Source organism: Grammomys surdaster, unplaced genomic scaffold (assembly GCF_004785775.1).
Source record: "Grammomys surdaster isolate TR1022 unplaced genomic scaffold, NIH_TR_1.0 149, whole genome shotgun sequence".
NCBI lineage: Eukaryota > Metazoa > Chordata > Mammalia > Rodentia > Muridae > Grammomys > Grammomys surdaster.
Window position 1 is genome coordinate 9671506 of NW_021604607.1, and position 19110 is coordinate 9690615.

The 19110-nt window shown below is 44.0% G+C and overlaps 1 protein-coding gene across 1 annotated transcript in view; it reads left to right on the top strand.

The window, feature by feature from the left end:
- The window catches only part of Thada (THADA armadillo repeat containing), a 288692-nt gene that overhangs the window by 204140 nt on the left and 65442 nt on the right, over positions 1 to 19110 (top strand). The window contains exon 30 of the mRNA XM_028765113.1: positions 15211 to 15305. Coding sequence (XP_028620946.1) covers positions 15211 to 15305 — 95 coding nt within the window. The remainder of the gene's footprint in view (positions 1 to 15210; positions 15306 to 19110) is intronic.

The window sequence follows — 19110 nt, forward strand, 5'->3', positions numbered from 1 at the left end:
GTGTGTGTGTGTGAGAGAGAGAGAGGGGGGGGGGGGGGGGGGGGGGGAGGGAGGACGGGAGGAAGGGGAAGAGAGAGGGGGGAGGGCGGGGAGCACGAGCCTCTGCCTCTCAGGTGTGCTGGGATTAAAAGCATGTGCCACTATAACTGGCTTCATTATTCTACCTTTTAATGTCCTAAATAATGTTCTAGTAAAAAGTCCGGGTGTGACTGTGTGTATTGAGTCAGTCTGTAATTCTGGCTTAGGCCTCATTTCTAAGAGTAGACTAAGTCTCTTGAGAGACAGCACGGTGCTACAGCTGCCGTGCAGTATGAGTTCCTCTTCCCACAAACAGTGCGTGGAGACCTCAGCCAAAAGGTTAAGGTGGGGTTTTTTTTGTTTTTTTTGTTGGTTTTTCGAGACAGGGTTTCTCTGTATAGCCCTGGCTGTCCTGGAACTCACTCTGTAGACCAGGCTGTCCTTGAACTCAGAAATCCGCCTGCCTCTGCCTCCCAAGTGCTGGGATTAAAGGTGTGCGCCACCACCGCCCGGCCAGGTTAAGGGTTTTTAAAACTTAGTTTTGGAATGCCTATTTTGTACTGGATGAAGCAATCAGTATATATGATTCCATGAGTTCATCTCAAAATTCTCCTGGTATTAGAAAATTAACTTTTTTTGTAGAGACATGTCCTGTATATGACAATAGTTTCGTTTGACATAAGTTCAGAGATAAGGCAAACAAATATAGTTTTAACACAGTATAATGTTTTAACACAGTAACTGACACACTTTAACCATTTGTTTCTGCTTCATAAGGACTTTTCCCTGGGCTTTCGAAGGGTGACACTAGGGCCTGGGTGTACTGTGTGTTCTGCCATAGGTGCCAGGTACCAAACTAACAACTTGTTCAGGTCCTGTTGGCAAGCTGTGTGCTTTATTTTTCCCTGTATGTGCTTGCTTGCACATTCGGTCTCGTTCTCTTCCTTCTGGGGGGATGGGGATGGGAATAGTTTTAATTTTACTTTGAGACAGAGCCTTGTCTTTAGCCTAGCCAGCCTTAGGCACCCACCCATTGCCTAGCCACAGGCCTCCTACTGCTGGGGTAACACTGGTACACTACCACTCTGGCTCTGGTCACCGCTCTTCATAGAGCATGCTCTGCATGCATCCCTGCTGTCCTCACCCAGCCACTTCTCCCATTGGGACCCCACAGGAGACTCTGACTCCTAGCCTTGGCACTAATGCCGGGGTTGGCTGGTAGTAAGTTCTCATTCCAAACAGTAGTTCCTGATGCTCAGACTGGAATGCTACAATCACCGGGAAAGATTTAAACCTACCGGCATCAGCTCCCACTCTGAGAGACTTTGCTTTAGAAATAAATGCCTTTGGCTTCCCAAGTCCACTGAAGCCTGGGACCCTCATGTGGTCATTGTCCCAGAAGGTCATGTCATATTTTCATCGTTTAAGATGTGGCTAAAGTAGAATAGACTGTACTTAGGTCACTTTATTTGTCAGCCCCTTGGGGGCTACGCCAGACTGTTTTAAGCACTGCAACTGTTTTTTTAAACCACAGTTTTGGTGTAAAGAGGGCAAGAAAACAGTTTTTCAGGCAAACTCTTAGGCTTGGGATTTTAAATATGGAAAACCTCATGAAGTCAGTGTAACTTCACTTCTCGGTCCTTCGAATGTAGAGAGCCATAGTCCTCAGAATTCAGGAGAATCCATTCATTCACACAGTTGACCAGGAGTGGACCGCACTGAAAACTACTAACATTTGTTGAGGACTCAGCTGTTAAGTCCTTGTCAAGCATTTTCCCCCCGGGCCTTACTGCCTCTATCTGTCCAGACACTGTTTGTAATGTTGGGGGCTTAGGACTTATTTCTAGATAGGATAGAGCTTTTCAGAAAGTATGCTCAGAAGTCACTAGTTAGAATGAAGGTAGGACCTGAGAACCTAAATACTTGCCAGCTCCAGGTGAAACCTGTTGCTGATGCTGAAACATAGTTCATAGTTTAAAAATTTAGCAAAGGCTAAGACATCAGCCACGGCAATTATATAACCCAGTTAGAAATGTTCTTGCCCTCATGGCCTCATTCTCCCTTGCTAGACAGAAGCTTGGAGCTGCAAGAGCAGACTCAAGACTACCCAAGTCATCAGACCTGCATGCGCTCCCAACATCAGGGCTGCATGGGACCAGGACACCACGGGAAAGTTACATTTCTTGGTCCAGGCAGCCGTCCCTGTGGCCTCAGGGTCTGTGGGAGAATCAGTGCTTTGTTGGCATGTAGTTGGATATTTGTCATTTTGTAAAGTAACAGTCTGATAGTCTGATGAGGAAAATGGGCTCTTGAGAATACTAGAATAGGTCTCAAGGTTAGTAAGAAGGCAGCCTTGGAAATATGGGGGGGAGTTGTTTGGTTTTGGGGGGTTGTTTGTTTGTTTGTTTGTTTCAGTAAAATGGTGTTGATGAAGGAAGTAGGTACAAGAGAGTTTGTGTTGCTGAAGAGCTACTCTAAGGGCCAACTCTAGTACTTGGTCCCTCAAGCCAGCTCTGACTTGCAAACTATGAACTGTAACATTGATTCACTTCCTCGTCAGCTTCCTTTGATGCTCCTCCCACCCCTGTGTGTTCTTCTTTACTAGTCCCCAGTAAGTTGAGTGCTGTTCCCCTTGAGGACCTATGGGTTTAAGAATGTGAGTAAAGTGTGCTTATAGAGACAAGGCTGGGGCTTGCTTGTGTGTGGCAATCCCTGGTCTTCCCAGGGGTCTGTGGCCAGCTACACAATCTGCTCTAGAAAGAATTCCATTTGCTTCACAACAGCTGAAGACAGCATTTCTTTTCTAACCACCAGATTTGTTCACACAAGAGACTACACTGCCAGGGCAGAAATACTGGGGCTTAGGTCTGATTCTACTTTCCCATGGCCCCAGCCCCTCCCCAGTCTCCTGTGTTCTGGACTGCTCCCCTCCACAGGAAATAGCTCCCTCTTTTGCAGTGACCTGAGAAATAGTATGGTGTCAGCCCTCAGCCATGCTGTAACTTGCTGTCCCACCTCCATGCCACTGGCAGGAGTCCAGCCCAGAGAGGCTGTTGTAGTCGGTGATCATGGGGCGTTGTAAGGCTATCATTTGTGGTCCCTGCCAAGACTTGAAGGCACACGAGTCTCAACAAGGCTAACTAGTCAGATAGCACACCTGCCAGTATCTTGCTTTTGTGTGTAAGAGTGGGCTGGACTTGTTGCTTTCCTTTCCTTTCTTCTCTTTTCTTCCCCCTCCTCTCCCTTTTCTTCTCTCCCCTTTCTTCTTTTGTCTAAAAGGTTTCCCCAGCAGTTCCTCTTCTCGACATCTGAGAGACAGACAGAAAGAGTGGGAATGTGACCACTGCTTTATTCTCAGTCTGAGATTCTGTGGGGAGAGGAGACTACCACTAGGACTCTTCTTTTATCCTCTAACTCAGTCTGTTTGAAGTCGCCTTCAACCTGGTGAAGAGTTGAGTAGTGGGAGAGATGGCATTGGTGTATTTTTAGACCCAAACTTCTTCCCTTTCAGACATCTCAGGAATGTTTAAGGCCATGACACCTTGAGAGGAGATCCTGTTTGTATTTTTAAAACAACAGAAGTATGAAGTTACATTTAAACCTAAACCTGTGATACAAGGTGCAAAACATCCACTTCATTAAATACTACTTTTGCAAATGCAACAAGGAGCAAGCTGTTTAAGAAGTGAAGTTTGAAGAGTTTCTTGCTGACAGCTGAGCTTCTGCAAGCTAGTCAGGGTAACGGAGTCAGATGTGATTAGTCTGTTTAACCGAGCCTTGAATCACATTGCCCAGGATCAGAGCTTCACACTGCAGTGGAAAGTGAAAGATAGTCCTTTCACACAGTTGTGTACTACGCATTCAGTCCCCAACTGCAGATGCTTTATGCTTTTTAAATATTGAAATCTGCAACCCCACCCTGGAGTTAGTAATAAGCTTGTTTGAAAGCACAGAAATAACTTTTCCTCTACTCATTGCTGTTGATCTTGGGAGAATAGGAGCGGAATGTTGCTGTTAGAAGGTTTGCACAATATTGTCATGGTCTGTTTTGCATTTTCATAATACTGTGTAGAGCCCTACTACAGTGGGTTTTTTTTTTCCTTTTAATGTGTATCAAGTTCTGTCTCTTAGATAAACCAGCATCTTCCTTGAGCCATTTCCAGTGAATTAAAGCCAATTCCAATTCACAGACAGTAGAGAACAATATAGAAGCATGCTGGAGAATATGAAAATGAATGATACTTCTAGAGCACAGTGGTGTGGCTTTATAATTTCAGCACTCAGAAGGAGGCTAGGGCAGGAGGATTGCTGCCAGTTCAAGGCTAGCCTAGGCTGCATAGGGAAACCTGTCTCAAAAGCCAAAATATTTATAAATATAAGATGGAAGATATTGTCCCTGTTTCAGAAACCATGTGGAGATCCTAGAGAGATGGCCCAGTAGTTTAAGACCACTTGCTAGTCTTGCAGAGTATTTGGATTTGGTTTCCAGCAACTGCCTGGCAACTAACAATTACCTATCACTCCAGTCCCAGGAGATCTGGTGCCTTCTTCTGGCTTTTATAGGCAGCAGGCATGCACATGGTGCACAGATAATACATACAGGCAAATACCTATATATATAGAATAAAAAATAAATCTCTTAAAACAAACAAAAAAAGTCTGACCAAGACAAGAACAGATTAACCATAAGCAAGTACAAATTTAATAAGGGCTGGAATGAGTTGCTATAGAGCTGAAATGGGAGAAGTAAGTGCTATCTTGTGGGTTGAGGGGTCAAGGAAATGTTCCAGGAGGAAAGAGGCCTTCTTACAGGCTAGGTGAGGTTTAATTGTTTGATAAGGCTAATGCTGTTCGATTACAGAATGAGAGAGGTTGTACAGATACAGCCCAGCCTTTGTTGAGTAAGTTAACAACATCTGCTACTCATGCACCAAGGAGCCTTAGTACAAGCTCAGCATTGTGGTGAGTACTCTCAGCATATGGACCGGAGCCTCAGTAGGGCCTCCATTGTCATGTTCAGTTATACTGCAGTCCAGTGTCGTGAGACAGTTAACTAGTAGTGGAGCTTATGGAGGTCAAAGAGCAGTGGAGGTAGTAGGTATAAAAGTACAGAAGAAAAGGCTTTCTAGGGGAGGTGGGTGTTTGAGATTAGCTTTAAAACAGAAGTGTAGTTTGAAATACCAGAAGTGATAGGAAAGAACCTGCCAAGGTGGTGCATCTGGATGCTGGATCACACATCATGAGCAGTGCCTGACAGAACCAGAAGAGATGCTGTACAAGATTGGATAAGAGACCAGATGGGATGGCCCTTAAAGGAATTTGTACTTGGTCCACGACTTTAAGAGACAGTCATTGGTCTCAGGTAGACACTGGTGGTGAGAGGCAGCTGCCTAGAGACACTTAAAATCCAAAATTTCAGAAACTCCCTAGCAGCAATTTGCCAGTCACCTGGGTTGCTAGTAATGGAAATAGCATGGCTTTCATCTTCATGTTTTTGTTTAGAGGTCTATAGAACCATGGAGTTTATACTTGGAAAGGGAATATAAAGATTATCTTGTTTGGTGAAGTTCTTCCCTCAAAAAGAAGCTTTTGTGAAAACTCAAGATGCTGAAGTTAGCATAGTAGAGATGGTAAATATAGAGGAGGCTGGGGTGGGGCCTGGAGACTACCTGTATGGCTTTCCTCCTGTTGGTAGCACAGAGTAGGCTAAAGAAGTACCCTGACTCCTTATCTCAAAACACTGATCTAATTAAAAACAAAAAAGGAAGATATGCAGAAGAGAGGATTGGCAAGGGGGGTGGGCAGCCATTGTAACAGACATGTGATCCCAGAAGATAGCTCCAGTTAGGGGTAAATGTAACAAGACCTGATTTGCCATACGGTCCTCCTGCTGCCTGATCATCCTTGTAGAAGATCCTGTAACCTGCACTGTGTTCAGGCCTCTTGCAGAAGCCACCCTCCTATAGAGGACCCAGCTCTAGACTTTGCCATTAAAGGCTGCTGTTCTAGACCTCTTCCTGAGAGGCATGCTCCAGCAGGCTGCCACCTCTTCTCTGCCAAGCAGAGTGTAGATTCTGGTGTGTGAGTTCAGTTAATTCTCCTGGCCGCCCAGCTGTCCTATAGTAGTGATTGTAGAAGTAGTACCTCTGGAGTCAGTAACTCTAATACAGACCTTATGGCAGTATGCTCCCTCCCTGCCTCAGTATTGAGCTGATTAGCCCCTGGTACCCAAATGCCCTGTGTGCTCAGGGTTTAGCTCTGTTCCAGAAAGACTTGTAGGGAAGGGACTGGTCTCTGTGCGTGAATGAGGGAGCAGTCTGGAAGAGGCCCTGCACTGCCTCACTGCCCTCCACTTCTTCTTGCCCTCAGCTACCTGTGGTACCTAGGCCTCAACAGTGATCACAATGGCCTGCAAGTCTCTAGAAACACCTTTCCATGCAGGATCCCTGAGGAGACTCATTGCTCTTTGACCATGAAGAGCCCTCCGCAGTCCACCACCTATGTTCTGGGAAGGGCCTGCTTCTCGAGACAGTTTAACAGGAAGCCTCAAGCCTGGGGCTTAGGGAGAGTATACTATAGTAAAATCAGAGGAAACACTGCCAGGCAGTCCCTGAAGCTCACTAATGTGGCCTGTACCAGCCAGAGGCTCCATTTTTATCTTCAGGGTTGAAAGCTCTAAAGTTAGGGTAAGCCTGTGTGCTGTCTCAAACCTTTAATCCCAGCACTTGGGAGACAGAGGTATGGAGATCTCTGTGAGTTTGAAGACAGCCTTGTCTACAGAGTAAGTTTCAGGCCATCCAGAACTACATGGTGATACCCTGTCTCAAAAAAAAAAAAAAAAAAAAAAGTAAGAAAGAAAAAGAAATAATACAAAGTTAGGGTAAAAAAAAAAAATGGAGAAGACTAGAAAAGACATAGTAGTAATAGCTTTGCATGTGAAAGAGCCAAGCACATGAGAGGTGTGAGTACACACCAACATGCCCTTTATGCTTGGCACACGGTCTCTCTTCAGGGGTTGTGTTTGGGACATTGTCTGGAAAACCTTGACTCTATTCTTGGTTTTGCCGTGATTTGGGGGAGGTCACTTGAGCTTTAGGAACAATGTTGTTGATTCTGAAAAATGGAAAAATAATGTCTATGTTTCTTAGTTAAAAGATAAAATTACAGGAGACTTATTTTTAAGATAACCTTTCCATAACATACAGTATACTGTTATTCTGTTGCTCTTATTGCTGGAACTGAGGTCCAAGCCTGTACCTTGGCAACTTCACATGACCATAGTTTGTCAGACATGCTATAAGCAATTCTCCCCATGATACATCTAGACTTATCATTCAGCGTCCAGAAGTTGCCATTTTCCTTGCTTGCTTGTTTATCCTTGTCTGCTGCTGGAAGAGAGCTGGAAGAATCAAAGAGGCTCTGTTAGCATCCTATAGCACAATCAATCAGTGCTATGCAGCCTCCACGACCAAACTACAAGTAAGGTTTTCTTAGATACTACTTCTCTACCATAATTCCCAGCTCATAGCTTATTAAGTTATTAACTAGCAATTTCTCTGGCAGCATATTAAACTTTACTTTTAAACAAGTCACAGAGGGAGGGAAACATGCATCTCTCATAAAACAGTTTCCCAGGCTTTGAACAAATCCCAAAACCCACACAAGGTCTCTTTTTCATCATTCTTTGCACACAGCTTGAATAATAGTGCATTAATAAGAAAAAGATGCTTAATAGAAGGATGGAAAAACACAAAAGTCTCTGGGAGTACAGGGGCTCCCTAAGGGCCCTCTGAACAGATCAGGTGAGCCTTCATGCAGCAACAGGGGAAGTCATGGCTTGAGATTGCAGGATCCCCCTTGTGTGTGGCAGAGGGGAATCAGAGCAGGCTGTGTTTCCAGACCTACCTTAAGAAGGGACCCCCAGTGCCTTCCACAGACTGTAGGTGGGCCTTATGGAATACCTCCAGAGGACCCTGGTCAAAGGGCAAAGGCCTCAGCTCTTCTGAATCCTCTCCCCTCAGAGAAAAGCTGTTCCCCCAGGAGGAGCCATGGAGGGATATTTACTGGGCCTTTGTTACTTTTTCAGACACTTCCAACTTAGGATCTTTCTGCAGATTCCCTCAAGGCTGGTCCATACCGTAAAAGGGCACTGGGGAACAACTTCATTTTAAGAGCCCAAGGAGGAGGGCTATATGGCAGTTTGTCCATTTGGGGTATGTGTGAAAGCACTGGTGGGTTTAGTTGCAGTAATCACTCAGCCCACCAGCACCAGCCCCTTGTGAGGACAAGGTAATCTCAGGACTGGGTAGCCTGCCAACCCCACAAGTTGCTGCCAGCTGGCTTGCCTGCAGATCTGAATCCTAGCTGGTACCATGGAGGGAAATAGCTTGTTTAAAATTACATATTCTGCAATTCCTGACCATTTGGCATCGTGGCTTAAACAAATCTCCATTTGTTTCTCCAAGAATGCTATATGCTGATTAGTTGCCCGGGCTGTGGTAAAAATGGAAATCAGAATGGGAGCAGGAGCTTCTCTTTATTTAATTTACACTTCCACATTTACATGGCTTCATGGGCCTGCATCAAAGGAAGACCTCCTACATCTAGCCACAGCAGCTCTGTAAGCAAACACAGGCTCTATGGACAGCCATCACAACTGTGCTGAGCTTCTGGGATTGCTAAGAGGGACAGTCGGGAAACCCAGGTACTGTCAGCAGAATGTTGGCCAGTACAACAGCTCCTATGAGGCTAGTCAGGAAAGGCATCCCTAGAGGACAAGCTTGGAGATGAATTTTAAATAAAGGACTCAGCACAGCAGGCAAGGGTCAAGAGCCCAGTCATAACAGGGTGTGCAGACATTATATATAAATGACACCTTCTTTGCCATTTTCTGGTCTCCTCTCCTTCCTCCCGCACCTACTCTGTCCACCTTCCTTCTTCCCTGTTCTGATGGCCCTTGTTGTTCTTCCCTGCCACCCCTCCCCATGACCACAGCCCCTGTGTGGGCCTGCTGAAGGCCAGGGCTACTTCTCACTTTCTGCCAGAAGCCCCTACTCCTCTTTGCTGGCTTCTTTGATCTACAATTTGAAGTACCCAGACTGGGATGAGCCCTTGCTGAGACTCAAGACCCCATCATTCAGACATGTCTGCTGTAACTGATATATGTCTGGCACAGCCCCCTCCTTCTTCATGATATCCCTTTTCATTGCTTTTTGATTTTTCCCTCCCTTACAAAAACCATATACTCAGTTAGGTCAAAACCTTTCAGCCCTCTCTGAACATAACCATGAATTCTTGTGGAAGAGTTTGCTGTCACATATACAAAGTGGATTGTCTCTTTGAGAGTGTGCCTGTGGGTTCACGGTATTGAGTGGACATCCAAGCCTTCCAGTGAGATTTGAGCCGATGCGATGATCCACAGGAACTTCAGCCCTTTAGGCTCCAGAGTTCGTTACTCAGCTCTAAGCACTCCCCTGGCCCCTCGTCATCCTTCCCGCAGCACACCCTCCTGGTCCCTTCTCCTCATATCTCAACTCTGTATTCTCTGTAGATGCTGTGAACTCAAGTTTTCAGGTGTCCTACTTCCTCTGCTGGAGTCAATGCCGACCTGCTACCCAGACTCCTCTCCAGGTCCGTCTCCTCTCCTAGCAGCCTTCAGTCTACTCTGTTGATCCCTATTTCATGCCCTCATCCTATGAGAGGCTATATGTTTCTCCCACTAAAGTAATAGTTTTCAAGTATTTGGTTTGTCTTAAATAGACAAAAAAAATACCATAACCCTCCCCCCAAAAAGCCCTTCTACATGGTGGCCAATAGATATGTGTGCATCTATGTACATGTACATACACAGATACACTAGACATACCCTGACTTGTGAAGTTTGGTATGACTTGAAATTGTGAATAAGTGCTAATAACTTGCACATACCTCTCAAAACCTGCAGCAGATTCTGGGAGGCAGAGCCAAGAGGACTATAACAAGCTCAAGGCCAGCCTGGTCTACTTAGCAAGTTCCATGCCAGGCAGAGTTATATAGCAAGACCCTGTCAAAAATACACACAGAGCATTCAGGCTTGGTGGCACACACCTTTAATCCCAACACTTGGGAAGCAGAGGATCTCTTTGAGTTCAAGACCAGTCTGGTCTACATAGTTGTAGGACAGCCAAGGTTACACAGAGAAACTTTGTCTCAAAAACAAACAAACAAACAAACAAGCAAAAAAGTGCCCCCCCACACACACACCTAGGGAATCTAATTCAGCTTTCTTATGGCTCAGCAGGTTTGCTTTCAGGAATGTTAGTTTGTTTTTTTTTGTTGTTTTTTTTTTGGTTTTTCGAGACAGGGTTTCTCTTTATAGCCCGGGCTGTCCTGGAACTCGCTCTCTGTAGACCAGGCTGTCCTCGAACTCAGAAATCCGCCTGCCTCTGCCTCCCAAGTGCTGGGATCAAAGGCGTGCACCACCACCGCCTGGCAGGAATGTTAGCTTTTGACATACCTGTAACCTTACTGACACTATCCATTCTGTGCAATGGAAGGTGTGTCTTTACCTAGAAAAAGAATTCAAAAGTTAGGAAAAATATTCAATTATTTTACTTAAAATTGTTATATTTCATTAATTACACCTTATTTAAAGATGAATCATTCTAGGCAAAAACTTTCTAGAAACCCTGTAACAAAGATACTAAAACTTCTAGAATGCCCTTGGAGTTTACTGTTCTCTCTCACTCCCGACCTCTTTCCTGTCTCTGTCCTGACCCTTTCCTGGCCACAATCATAACTGATGCATTTTACTTCATAACAGATGAAGTGGACCATATGTACTGCAGTTTGAGAAACACTATTCAGGATTCTAAGTTCCTTGAGGGCAGTGACTGTGTCATCTTCATCTTTCCAGACCCTGGCACTCTTCCTGGCTCCTAGTGACTTCTGAGTAGATGTTTTCTGAATGAATAGGCCTCAGTTAAAACAGATCGGAGCCTCTGGGATTCCGGAAGGGCCAAGAGAGGTAAATCATTTATCACAGGCTTCCCAAGAGCTCCTGCCATCCTCCAAACACTGGAACCATTGTGGATAGTCCTGCCTTCCTTCTCCAACCCCCAGCTTCCAGGACAGAGGGCAGAAGGTGTAATGGAGTTCAGAAATTTCCCAAGGCAAAGACATACTCATCAGGTTCTCTGGTGGGTGTTTGTAAAAAGACAAATGAGTTTTAGAAAGAATGGTAGAAGAAAAACAAGGTTCTCAAAAGAGCCTTTATTTCATCTCTTCCATATAAACTTAGTCCTCGTGCCTGATTCCTCCTGCACCTTCTAACACTACTATTCTGCTGGTTTTAGCCCATCTGTTAGACCCCAACAAGTTCTGATTTTTTTCAAACACATAAATCTTCATTAGACTATGCCCATGCCAGAATTTTTTCATTTGGATGAAAAAAAAATCCCCCAGCTCACCCCCACCCTCACCCCCAAACCGTGTGGCTTGTTTCCTGTCCAACTGGCTTGCTGCTCCTTGGGGTTTTATTCCCATCATCAAAGAGGCTTGACAGACCAAGAACAAACCTCCAGCTCACCCTGAACTCACATATACTATGTCCAAGTCAGAGTGAGTGAGAAAGAAAGAAAAAAGTATTTTCCTGACTGAGAAGCCAGGTCAGAGAAAACCCGACTCTCTGACTCTACATGGACCTGTTATGTGGCTTTTCTGGAGGTTGGGACCATGAGCGGTGGGCTGAAGCCAGAATTACTCTCTGAGATCGTCAGAACCAGCATGGACTATGTTGTGACCACAAGTCTCTGTTCATGGCATCTGAAGTGGCAGTGTGTTAAGGAGCCTCCATAATTTTGATTGCAACAGGCTGGCCCAGAGCCTCACAGTCATGGAGAAGCCAGAATGATCTGTCTCTCCAGTGTCTCAGGAAGCCAGCACATTGGGCAGCCAGTGTATCCTTAGTAAATATGCCAGGGATTTGGTTCATTTAGGAATATTTAAAAGGATGTTAGCTGCTGCATGCAGCACTTGGGAAGCCCAAGCAGAAGAATCACTACAAGTTCAGAGCCAGCCTGGGCTTCGTACTGAACCTTGACTTTAAAAAAATAAAATAAAATAAATCAGCAGGTTTTACAGTGGAATGGATCTATCTATATTTGGGAGGTGGATGCAGGAGAATCAGGAGTTCAAAGACATTCTCTGATACATAAGAGGTTCAAGGCCAGCCTGGGCTATAAGATACCCTATCAATAATAATAATAATAATAATAATAATAATAATAATAGACATTAACTTAACTAAAAATATCATTTTAAAACCTATTATTCACTGAGTTTTAAAAGCAAACCAGTTTACTACAAGCTTGTCCATTAAACACTGAGGCAAGAGGCTGACTGCAATGGCACATAGTATGTGGCAGCAATAACTTAGGACATTGAAGTCACCCATTTGAAGCAACGCATTCGCTTTCCCACACATGCCAGGTTCTTCATGATCCAACAGATCCCCTTCCACATCTGTTGTCATATCTCAAAGTGCCCTCTGGCCAACTTGTTCATCTGAATTCTTCCCATCTTCCCCTGCCCACGCTCATTTATGAGGACTGAGACTGAAGCTCAGTGGTCGGGCACTTGCCTCTCATGCTTGACATCCTAGGTTCAATCCTCAGTACCACTACAAAAGACAAGACAGAATAAAACAACAGCATGTACTGGCATTCTTATAGGCAATGGCCATTTCTCCTGTCCACTCTGATATGTTTTCCTCTTCATTCCTTGGGTCTTATCTCAGGGTCTCTGTTGTCCCTGTGTAACTAGGCAGACTTCTCAGAGGCCTAATGACATTCTTTCTGTCTCTTCTCCCCAAACCTAGCACAGAGTCCCTGGGTTTTCTGTCCAAGGCTGGCTGCCTATCTTCTGACTTTGTTCCCTGAGTAGTCTTTTGGCAAGATGGCCCCAGCTGTTAAACACTGATAAGACTGTGAAAGGAAGGAAGTGTGTCTGAGACACTGGAGGGAAACAAGATAAAGGCAAAGATGGGCAAGATTGGGAAAGAAAGACAAGGGTCTGGGGTGGTGCTTGGTTACGTGGTAGAGCGCTTGCCTCCCAAGTGTAAGGATCTGAATTCAGACCCTAGAACCCTTGTAAAAGCCAGGTGTGGCCGGGAGTAGGCATGGCAGGGAGTACATGTAACCCCAGTGTTGTGGAAGCAGAGACAGAAGGATCCCTGTGATCTGCTGGCCAGATGGTCTAGCCCAGGTTCAGTGAATACCCAGTCTCAAAACACGTTAGAGAGCCAAAGGGATGGCTCAGGGGTGAAGATTATTACAGGAGCCTGGTGACCAGTGTTTATTTCCCAGAACCCACACAGGGGAAAGGAAGAAAAACCAAACAACAACAAAACAAACAAACAAAAAAACCTCTGCACAGCACACACATGAGCAACACACACATAATAATTTTTTTTTTTTAATGATAATAAGGGGAACCGGAGAGATGGCTGAGGGGAAAAAGGCACTTGCTGCCAAGGCTGATGGCCTGAGTTAGATGTCTGGAACCCAAATAGTGGAAGGAGAGAGACAAATTATATCTGATCACCCCCATATCACAAAGACACAATACTTATACACTGAAAATGAAAGTAGAGAAGTAGTTGAGAAAGATGCCTGGCAACAATCTTTTCTGCACATACAGGGAGATTACAGGTGTACAGCACCATACACGGTGATGGTGCTTTTTCAGGTTAGAGTCTGCCAGCTGAAAGATGTGTGCAGTTCAGGGTGACGGGGAAGCAGACTGTAGGGAACCAGTGGAAGTGCACATGTATAGTGATGGGAAGGTCAGGTTCAGACCCCACCAGACACAGCACTGTGCCGTCCTGAGTCCTAGGTTAGAAGTAGAGGATAGGGTGAAGCCCTCCTGAGATGTCACTACCTGCCAGGCCGTGGATGACATTTCCAGTTCACTCTGACACCTCAATTCCCTAGTGATTCACAGGGAGACAGTAAGGTCAGTGCTGTTATAGAGCTGCAGTCTGCTCAGGTCACAGAGATAACAAGTGGCAAAAGCTATGTATCAGACTGCACTTTGCTTACTGATTTAAATCTGGACCTATGTAGTCTCAGTCTAAACTGGGACTCAGAGCCAGGGCTCCTCAAGCACTGTTCTAAATTGAAAATCTAAGCTGCTTATCTATGGATCTGCCTTACAGGTCCAAGGTCCAAGCTAGTCATTGAAAAAAGAAATCTCATCTATTAGAAGGACCCCAGTTTCAGTGTGTGTTGAGCTGTTGTTGCTCAGTGACTGTTTTCAGTTGGTAGGTGTTGGTTAAATACCTGACTTCATAACCAGTGACTGCAATTACCCCATTTTTTTTTCCAGCTAAGAAGAAAATACTACATCTTCATAACACTTTCTCCCTGTTTTCAAATCAGTAGGATAGACATTTGAAGTCTATGGAGCATGGCAGGGCAGAGTTTTGTCTGCTTGGTCCTCACACAGACTGTGGTGATTGGAGTAAAATGGCCCCTAGGCTCTTACATTTGAACGCCTAGTCATTTGAGAAGGATTAGAACTGTTAGGAGACATGGCTTTGTTGAAGTAGCTGTGAAGTGGGTGTTGGAAAAAGTGTGTCACTGGGGGTGGGCTTTGAGGTTTTAAAAGCCCACACAGGGCTCAGATCTGGATGTAAAGGTCTCATACACTATGCTTGAGTGCTTCCATGATTCCTGCCATGACCATAGTGGACTAATTCTCAGAAACTGTAAGCAAGCCTCCAATTAAGTTCTTTCTTTGTGGGCTGGAGAGATGGCTTAGCGTTAAGAGCACTGCCTGCTTTTCCAGAGGTCCTGAGTTCAATTCCCAGCACCTACATGGTGGCTCACAGCCATCTGTAATGGGATCTGATGCACTCTTCTGATGTCTATGAAAAAAGTGACAGTGACATAAAAATAAATCTTTAAAAAAAATGTTTTCTAAGAGTTGCTTGGTCTTGGTGTCTCTTCACAGCAATGGAAAAGTGACTAAGACACAGACCTAGCGTCTGTCAGAGGCTCACGGACTCAATTTTGTTACAGATTGCTGATTTCTTCTACCCACAGCAGTCCACCATTGTTTAATGTAATATAGCTTCCTAATTAGACACCTAGTAGAAAACACCATTTTCTCTTTCCCAAGGCCATTTAGTCTCTCTGTTCTTTACTCTTCTAGGCAGAACCCATGCTTGGTGACCAGAGCTGTGTATATTGATATTCTCTTCCTGCTGACTAACTGTCTGGACAGACCTGAGGAAGGCAAGCAGACAGGTATGACTGGCAGTTCTACCTTGGAACACTGCAGGTAGAGTTTGAGCCAGCACTACAACACACTTACCTACAGCTAAGTGGCCAACAGAATCTATGTGGCTCTTTCCTAGAAGTCTCAAGGAAATCTGCCCTTGTTTGCTTGGAATTTTACCATCAAATATGTTCTATTTGGTCATAAAGAATGTGACCTCAACTCAGATACCCTCTGTGTTCTCAAGACCTTGGCCTTTTGCTAGTCTATGCTTTTCTTCAAAAATGTCATCATTTTCTGAAATGGTTCATCTTATTCCATCCTATAGAGCTAGCTGAACTGGCTCATTTATTGGTGGATATTTGAGTTCCTGTTCTCAATCTACCTTCCACCAGTTTATGTAAGAGTTCCTCAGGCTCTGACTTCATACATGTCTCTAGGCCATGTGTGTATCTGATTATAGATCCACATATAATTGTTCTATATGGTTTGCAAAGTGAATTAAAGAGAGAAGGGCATTTCAAATAAAAATAATTTGATATGTTCATGTAAGAGCCTCAGGAAGTACAGTACATGAGTTCCAGGCCACAGACTGAAGTGGATTTTCACCCATTCAAACTAGAATGCAGGATAGTTGGCCTGCAACTGGCTAAAGCCTCTCCTAGCTGATTAGGCCTGTCTAAGGAGGCTGCACTGTAAAGTCAGGTTCTGAGACTAGCAGGCCAGGCCTTCTCTCACTTGCATTTAGCTTGATCATGAGTCGTTACCTTCAGTAAATATGTTCAGGTTGTCAAAGTCCAGCTCTGTCTATATGGAGCTCTGTTCCCAAATTCAAACCAATTTAAAGTATTTTGTGGGAAAGATGTTGAAATGCCTCACCTAGATTAATGTGTATTATTAGCCCACAAAGCCCCTGTGGCCATGCAGAAGTAATCAGAACACATAATCCTCTCCACATCCAGTAGTATAAGATCATGTTGCTTTATGGGAAACATATCCTGGTTTAACCAGGCATTGTGTCCCAGACATGTAATCTCAGCACTGGAGAGGTAGAAACAGGAAGATCAGGAGTTCAAGGCTATCCTCAGCTATTCATTGAGTTCTAAGCCAACCTAGATCACATCCTGTCTTGAAAAACAAAACAAAAAAAACCCCTATTATCCTAACTTGTACATTTCATCTCAACATAGTTATGAGTGTTGTCCCACCTATATTCTTGAAACTATCCAGGTCTGTATAATAAAAATATATGTTATTCTAGCTGTAAGGAACCTCTGTGTGGCACCCACTTTAGTTTACACTTGCGTTAACTGGGGTCCAGAGATTATAGAAAGAACAGAAATCGGATGCTAACAAATGAGCTTTTCTAGACTTTTACCTTCTGTATCTTCTCCCCAAATTCCATATTGCTATCTGCAGATGTGTCTGACAGGTCTGCTTACTAACCTCTTCACTAGGACCCGGCAGAGTTGGATGTTTGACTGAAGTTGTTGGTCAGTGGGTTCTATTCATATGGAACCCTGTTTCCAAACTCAAGCCACCTTAAAATGCTCTGCAGGGGCCAAGAGCATATTAAAGCACCTCCCCCAGATGTGCATTGTGTTCAGTCTGGTACAAAAGCATCAGTCCTCGGATGTTATAATGTACCTTTGCTTTTCCAACTTCTTTCTCATCCTTTGTTTATGAACTCCGTGAAGATGGCGTTGGGGACTTTTAACTCATTCTACCCTCCAAATTTTTACCATCAATAAGAGCAGATGCCCCTGTTAAATGTTACCTCACACTGTCTTCAGTAACTCACTGGTGTGTCTCACTTGCACAGGTCACTCTTCTTAGTATCCTTTATGGAGTAAGACTTGGTGGGAACACATCATTCTTCTCTTTCTCTAGTGTGACAGCCATAGCTCTACATGTATTGTACTTGCACTGCCCAGTGAGGCAGAAACTAACTCAGGTGCCATGTGAACATTTGACGTATATAGCTGCTCTAAATTGAGATGTTCTTTAGGTATAAAATGTACAGCAAACTTAAGAGAATTCCAGCAGTAGGGAGGCTAAGACAAATTTAAGGGCAGTCTGGGCTACGTATCACAACACTGTCTATGAAATACTAAAAGAGAAGGGATGGTAAATGACTCGGAGAGGATAGGTGCTTGCCACCAACCCTGGCAACCTACGACTGACCCCCAGAGCCCACCCTCCGGAAGTTGTCTTCTGACCTTCATAAACTTGTGGCACACTCATGCCCACACACATACACAAGTAAGTAAGTGAAATAGAGTTCAAATGTTAAAACAAGAATTTTTCCAAAAATTTTTATGCTGATGATTTGTTGGAAAGGTAATATTTTGACATCATTACATTAATTTTTAATTGAGTCATTTACCAGCCCTTCTTTTTTAAGACAGTGTTGTGATATGTAGCACAGGCTGGCCTTAAATTAAAAATTAATTAATTAGTTAATTAATTTTTAAATTAAATATTAAAACTAATTTCATGAGTTTCTTCCACTTCTTAGTCAGAATGTAAGGAGTTCTGGGTATAGCCTAGTGACACATTACATACCCAGCATGTACAAAGGCCCTGAGCTCAGTCCTAGTAACCACAAAACAATTAGGATGCAAGTACTAAGCCAAGTGTAATGACTCACAGCTATCATCGAATATCTAGGAAACCAAAACTGGAGAGTTGCTGTGGTTTAAGGCCAGCCCAGTCTACATAGCAAGTTCTAGGCCAGCCAAGGCTGTATGGTAAGACCTTGTCTCAAAAGAAAAAAAGAAAAAAAATGTTTTTACTACTAAAATAGGAAAGGAGGGAGGTAAGAAAGAAAAACAAAGCTGTCACTTAATGCATGTGCTTATCTTTATGGAGCATTGTGAAGAGGGAAAGGCTGGAGTCGAAAGTCTTAAATTCCATATATAGGTCACAAAAGACATGATGTCTGTGTATATGACACACCTATACTTGTGTGTGTGTGTGTGTGTGTGTGTGTGTGTGTGTGTGAATGCTGTATTCATAGAATATACTCATGTAACTGTAATAGTAAATTTCCCTCCTGGGTCTCTAGAACTAACCAAATATCAAACAAAACAGTGTTTAGAATGGATATCACTCTCTAGGGTAAAAGCACTAGCCTTGCAGTAGTGAAGTCTGCTTTTGTGTTCTGGATTGTTTCCAGCTCCAGCAGCATCTGAGCACCAGGTAAACCTGTCACCAAATAAATGGTTCCTTACTAGACTGTGCAGATTCAGTATGTTTCAGGATCCTATCATCATATCAGATTCCTCTTGTAAGCTTCCAAAGGGATGAACCATGGCTAGGGTTCTTTGTAGCCTAACTAAGCACTGTAATATAGTAGGCCTCGTGAAACGGATTGAAGTGCAGTATTCATTGATTTTTAAAATAGTTTATTTGTTGTCAGGATACAATCTTGCCAGGCGTAGTGGCGCACACCTGTAATCCTAGCACTTGGGAGGTAGAGGCAGGAGGATCATGAGTTCAAAGTCATCCTCAGTCATCCTACATAATATGTGTAAGGCCAACCTGAACTTCACAGACCTGTCTCAAGCCCTCCTCCCAAAAGGCACAGCCTTGCTTAATTTCATTCATCAGTCTGATGTGAATTAGTGTCCTAAATTCAAATATGTTATATTTATATGTGTATACATGATTATGACCATATATGTGTGTGCCTGTGGTATTATCTCACAAAACTCAGAAGTACGCCACATAGACTTTGAGGCCTGATCCCAGATTTGAATCCTACTTCTGCCCTTCTGCCTGTCTTCCTTCCTTCCTTCCTTCCTTCCTTCCTTCCTTCCTTCCTTCCTTCCT